The 6,061-nt window shown below is 33.3% G+C and overlaps 1 protein-coding gene across 1 annotated transcript in view; it reads left to right on the plus strand.

The window, feature by feature from the left end:
• LOC107620752 (protein JINGUBANG-like) overlaps positions 1–1,280 on the plus strand; it is a 2,091-nt gene extending 811 nt beyond the window's left edge. The window contains exon 2 of the mRNA XM_016322878.2: positions 208–1,280. Within this exon, the coding sequence (XP_016178364.1) occupies positions 208–1,084 (877 nt within the window). The 3' untranslated portion in view covers positions 1,085–1,280. The remainder of the gene's footprint in view (positions 1–207) is intronic.

A 6,061-nucleotide genomic window follows, 5' to 3' on the forward strand; every position in this document is an offset into this window, starting at 1 on the left:
AATTATGAGAAAATTTAATAACAGTCACGTGAAGTTAATAGTTGATAATTTAATTAAAAGTTGTTAAATAATTTGACTAAATTTTTATTTAACTATTTTCGTCAATCAATCTCACGTGAATATTGTTGAAGTATTTTTGTTAGTTAGTTTGTGTATAACTAACTCTAAAACAGTAACTGACTAACCGTTGGGTTGTTGATGGAACAGGCGCATAGGGAGCTTACCGACTCTAAGAGAGTACGTGAAGAGCTCCGTGATACCGAAGAGCAAGGGGAGGCACTACGACGCCGTTTCGAGTCTAAGCCTCGACGAGGACCAAGGCCTCTTGTACTCCGCCTCCTGGGACAAAACCGTCAAGGTATGGAGCATTTCCGATTCCAGATTCTTGGAATCCATTGAAGCGCATTCCGACGCCGTCAATGCAGTCGTCGCGGCGTTCGGGTGCTATGTTTTCACCGGATCCGCAGACGGCACGGTGAAGATGTGGCGAAGGGAATACCAAGGGAAGAAAGGGATCACCATGCACGTTCTAGAAGAGGTTTTGTTGGATCATGAGAGTGCCGTCACGGCACTCGCGGTCAACCGGTGGTCCATGGTGCTTTACGGCGGATCTTCCGACGGAGTGGTGAGGTTCTGGGGAATGAGAAGGTGTAACAATAAAAAGCATGGATTCTCTCAGGAGGGAGTGCTGAGAGGGCACAAGCTTGCGGTTCTCTGCGTGGCGGTGGCGGGGAACCTTGTGGTGAGTGGCTCCGCCGATAAGAGCGTTTGCGTGTGGAAGAGAGACGAGGAGAGTGGGAAACACGCGATGCTTTCGGTTCTTAACGGTCACAGTGGACCAGTTAAGTGCATTGCAGCTATACAAGTTGAAGAAGAAGAGGAAAGTTATGGGTGGATGGTGTACACTGGGAGCTTGGACAACTCCGTCAAGGTCTGGCGCGTCTTGGATAACGTGCCGCCGCTTCAGTCGCCGCTGGAAGTCACGGCGGCCCCCGCAAGAATTAGTGTTATTAATAATAACAATAACAGGATAAAGAAAGATTATTATCGTTTCATTAAATCAAAATTAACACGTAATTTATGAATGAATTCTATCATGTTTTTAATTACTTGGTGCAGTAACTAAGTATATTAGCAATTTAGCATACAAAATTTATTTGTCCCTTTAATCACAATTCCAATCTTTACCCTACTGAATTAAAAGATACCTTAGGAAAACAAAATTATAAAGGTAGCGTTTGGTGGAGAGACAGAGACGGAAAGACTGAGACTGAGAGACAAAGACTAAAAGATAGAGATTGAAATAAATTTTAGTATTCTATTTGTTGTAAAGTGGGAGACAGAAATTAATTAATTGAAATAAGAATATTTTAGATATAAAATGTTAAAATTTCAGTTTCTATCTCTAAAAATTTGTCTCTTGTGTCTCTATTTTTTAGAGGTACTGAAATACTAAAATTTTGAGGACAAAAACAAAAAATTTAGTATCAATCTCTAAACCAACAAACATGATACTAAGTCCAATCTTTCATTCTCCTTGTATCTCAAAACAAATGGTACCTAACAAACCTTCAAAGTGTTGTCTAAAATTTGCCTACTTTTGTCTATAATCTTATCTTTTGAATTTTGTGGAGCCATGAAAAGATAATTAAAATTTCTCTCAAAGTAATCAACATATTATATATCATCTTTAATGATAAGTCAAACATATTTTTACAAGTGTGAACCTACAATTGAGCGAAAGTAATTATTGGAAATTTGGAATAACATTCTTGGTTGTCCTTGTTGAAGAAGGGCTTAAGATTTTATGGTGTACAAATGGTTTTGTTATTGGAGAGGAGGGTGTTATGGTAATTCCAGGTTCCATTAATTGATTGAGACGCATAGAAAGTTACATACTTCATGCATCTGCCCCCAAAGGAAGGGACTATTTGTAGCCTGATATACTCTGAGATAACATTACATACATTCATATATACATATTATTGGACATTGGACAACTACTCAACAAAGCTAGGTGCCAAAAATGGAAAAGCTAATAAAGCAAAACGACATTCTTTGTTTTAATTGCTGACAAAAGAAAGCTTTATGGATGAATGTATTGAAGAGATAAATACCTTAAATATTGCGTTTGAGGAAACGTCAACTCTGGCTATGTAGTATATGTACCATGGTTGTGAATGCTACTAATTTGTTTGGTGTAATTTATAAGGTTGGTTTTATTATATTATATACATCATCTACAGCTTTTTAATATATGATTAATCTTGTGTAGCTCATTTCTTGAATTTGAAAGGCATAGAAAAATATACCAATAATAAGAGAAAAATGATATTTGTATATACTTTTATCTTCCTTTTACAATATAAAAGACCATCTTTTATCTCCTCATTTCTTATTAATCACTCTTAATATAAAAAAAAGNTAATAAAATTTAATTTTAAATTATTGATATAAATTATTAAATATAATAAATAAAAACTAAAATTTATTTAATTAATAAAGAGTGCAACAATGGTTAAAAACATTTGAAAATGAGTCATAAACTAGGGAAACGCTTTTATGGATAATAGCTATTTTTGCAATATCCTGTGTATTATTGGACTGAGGAATTGGGTTATAGAGGCCCATAACTTTTCACGCAACATCTAGAAAGCAACTATTGTTTCAGCCCATAATCTTTTTTTCCCCATGACAGAAAAAACATATGCTTTTTACCCAAAAAAAAAAAAGAAAGAAAAAATATATGCTATTTTGTCTTTTATTTTTTCTTTTGGACTTTCTCAGTTTCTCACTTTCTCTTAAGAAAGCAACTCTTCCGTCCCTTTCTCATCTCAAAGGTCTCGGGCTTAATTCCTACCAACGGCAACCGAGAAAAAGAAAAATGGTAAGTATGTGAGGAACGTGTGGGTAGGGGTGTTCGCGGATCGGATCGGATCGGATATGGCCAAAATTCCGATCCGATCCGCACTACAATCATCGGATCGGATCCAATATCCGCAGTTTTTAAGGTTGGATCCGATCCGATCCGATCCGCACATTTGCGGATCGGATCGGATCGGATACCGGATATATCCACAAAACACAAAAATATTTTTAAAAGCTTATTTTTATTAAAAAAAGATCAATAAAATTTATTTTTTCTATTCTTTTAAATATGTTTACTCTTAAAATAATATTAAACATACTTTTCTTGAATAATAAATTAAAATAATTTAACATATATGATAATTATTAGTTAAAATAAAACATAAAAAGAATATTTTACTTATTTATTTCTTTATTTTTGCGGATACGCGGATATGCGGATCGGATATGCGGATACCAACACAAAATCCGCAATCCGATCCGATTAGTGTGTGGATCCGATCCATATCCGCAATTTTCGGATCGGATTCAGATAAACACCGCGGATATGCGGATCGGATCCGATCCATGGACACCCCTACGTGTGGGTGTGTATTGTACCTAGGATTGAGGGTTGTCCAATCCATTTGAAGTACCTAGGATTGGGGGTTGTCCAATCTCCATGACCAAAAAAAAAAAAAAAAAACTCAACCAAAAAAGAGAAAAAAGAAACCAACTTGAGTTGATTAAGTAGTCACTAGTCAACTCACTCGTCCGCTTAAATAAGTGTCGAATGTTCGAATTCTGTCTTGTGCATGCATCAATTCATTAGCCAGCGATAAACCCTTAAATGAAGTTCAGATCCACGGCGGATTTTTAAGATGAACTATTGAATATACATAGTTTCTTTTTTGTTGTTTTTTTTTTAATTTTTTTATTTTATTTTTTATTTTTATTTTTATTTTTATTTTTACTAAGGTTAGCATGTTTGCAAAATATCTATTGAGATAGTTTCCATTATTAATTGTTAATTAATAATTAATTATGATACTGATACCTACAAACAAGCCAATTTAGTCCTTGTCTTCATGATAATTATGGTAGCCATTTAGTAATGAATGAAAAACATTAAATATCTATGTATATTCCTATGCCAAACCTGATATTTTCTAGGACGACTATAACAAAATATCCAGGCTAGAACAACACTTTAACATTGACCCCTCTTGAAATATCTAAACTTCCAAGCTAAAAAGCATGGATACTCAAATGAAAGAAAAATATATAACAAGATAGGGGTATTGAAATTTGAAAAAGAAAAAACGGCGGATCTATATTCATCACTTTGTACATTTTCTTTCAAATTATGCTTATAATCCTTATATTCACTTTGTACATTTTCTTGCTTTTTTTTTTCTTATCTTCTAATCTGTATTCAAAATCAATTTGTCTAATTAAAAACATGGCTAAATCTCTATAGTGGTCCTGAGATTCACGACTTTTACTATTTTAGTCTTTTAGATTTAAAATTTACTATACTGATCTCCGAGATCCAGCTCTAGTAACTATATTAGTCCTTGAACTCTTTCCAATTTGAGTCAACGAATGGAATGCTAACCTAGCTCAGTAGCTCTGACTTGCCAAACTAGACACATGACTAAATAGCGTCTTTTAGTTTTATATCTTAAATAAGACAAAAACATGGTCATTTTGGAAAATGAATGGAAATATAATGATTTACACATCATATAAACTCTTCTTCCTCTTCTGATTTTTGCCGTGTTCAAATGTCAAAACAAAACGACGTTGTTTAGTCATGTGTCCAGCATAGCAAGTCAGAGCCAATTCAACACTTAGTTTGTTTGATTCAGTACTAGAAAGGGTCCAAAGACCAATATCATGTCCAAAAATGAAATCTCAAAACCAGTATAGATAATTTTGAATTTGAACGACTAAAATGGTGAAAACTGTCTGAGGAACTACTTTAAAAATTTAGTCTTAAAAACATATGTCAATAATATTGTAGAGTTATTTTTTGGTTAATGTCCACTTGTGAATGCATAAGTGTGTTGTCTGAACAGCAAGTTCTCTAATATTTCAGAGAATGCAAACTTAAACTATGAATTAAGATGAAAATAAATTAACTTAAAACTTTTATGTTTTGCATAGCTAAATAACAAATCTTTTATTATATTTTATTAGTTTTTTAAAATGAAAAATAGCAAAAAAAAAAAGTTTTCAGTGTAAAACATGATCCCTTACCATGTACAGAAATTTCCACGGTTTTGGATAATCTTATTAATTAACTTCAATTATCACCAAAAATCCTTTTAAGGATATGGTTGGGATGAAAATTTTCAGTTACTAATTACAAACTTTGGAAGGAAAAAATGCCAATTACTGAAAACTACACGAATAGTTTTTCAGTTTCTTGCTTGGTGATTGTAATTGGATTATCCAATAAAGTAAGAGCAACTAATTAAACCAATGACGTTATAGTTTCTATAATATACGAATAATGTTGTTATCTATCTGAGAATCTAAAAGTGAATACCAGAGAACTTAAAAAATCATAATTCAGATATTGGAGTAGGAGTTATATAAACATAGTAGTTTTCATAATAACAGAATTTTCGTTACAATTTTCTTAGTGTATGGCATATACATATAGATAGAATGAACAAGACATGTTTAGCAATTAATAATCAGCAAGGAACAAATCTATCCATAAGCAAAGACACAGTTTCCTCTGACATGGTTGATACCTCTCTCTGAACAGCCACCATCTCCTTTTGAGATTCCCTTTTCATTGCTTTCTCTTCTTTAGCTTTATTATTGGCTGCCACTACTTTCTCTCTAAGCTTTGTTAACTCCCACATCCATGCTTCTACCATTGCAGACATTTTTTTTTTTGGCAAATCACTTAAGAGTTTTCTCTTATTTGTTGAGAGCTTTGTTTTCTGTTTTGAAATGAAGGTTGGAATGCAAATGGTATGGTTTATATAAGGGAATGAATAGGAATAGGAATAGGAATCGGAATAGGAATAATAGGAACAGGAATCTTGGGATATACTCAAAATCTAGAATATTATTCTTTTCTAGATTTATATTGGCTGCCTAATGCAAATTTTTCATGAGTGGTGGATATTCATTCAATTTCATGATTTTCTCATCTTGTCACATGTGGCATCGTGGAAGAATCCATAGCCTATTA

Source organism: Arachis ipaensis, chromosome B10 (genome assembly GCF_000816755.2).
Source record: "Arachis ipaensis cultivar K30076 chromosome B10, Araip1.1, whole genome shotgun sequence".
Lineage (NCBI taxonomy): Eukaryota > Viridiplantae > Streptophyta > Magnoliopsida > Fabales > Fabaceae > Arachis > Arachis ipaensis.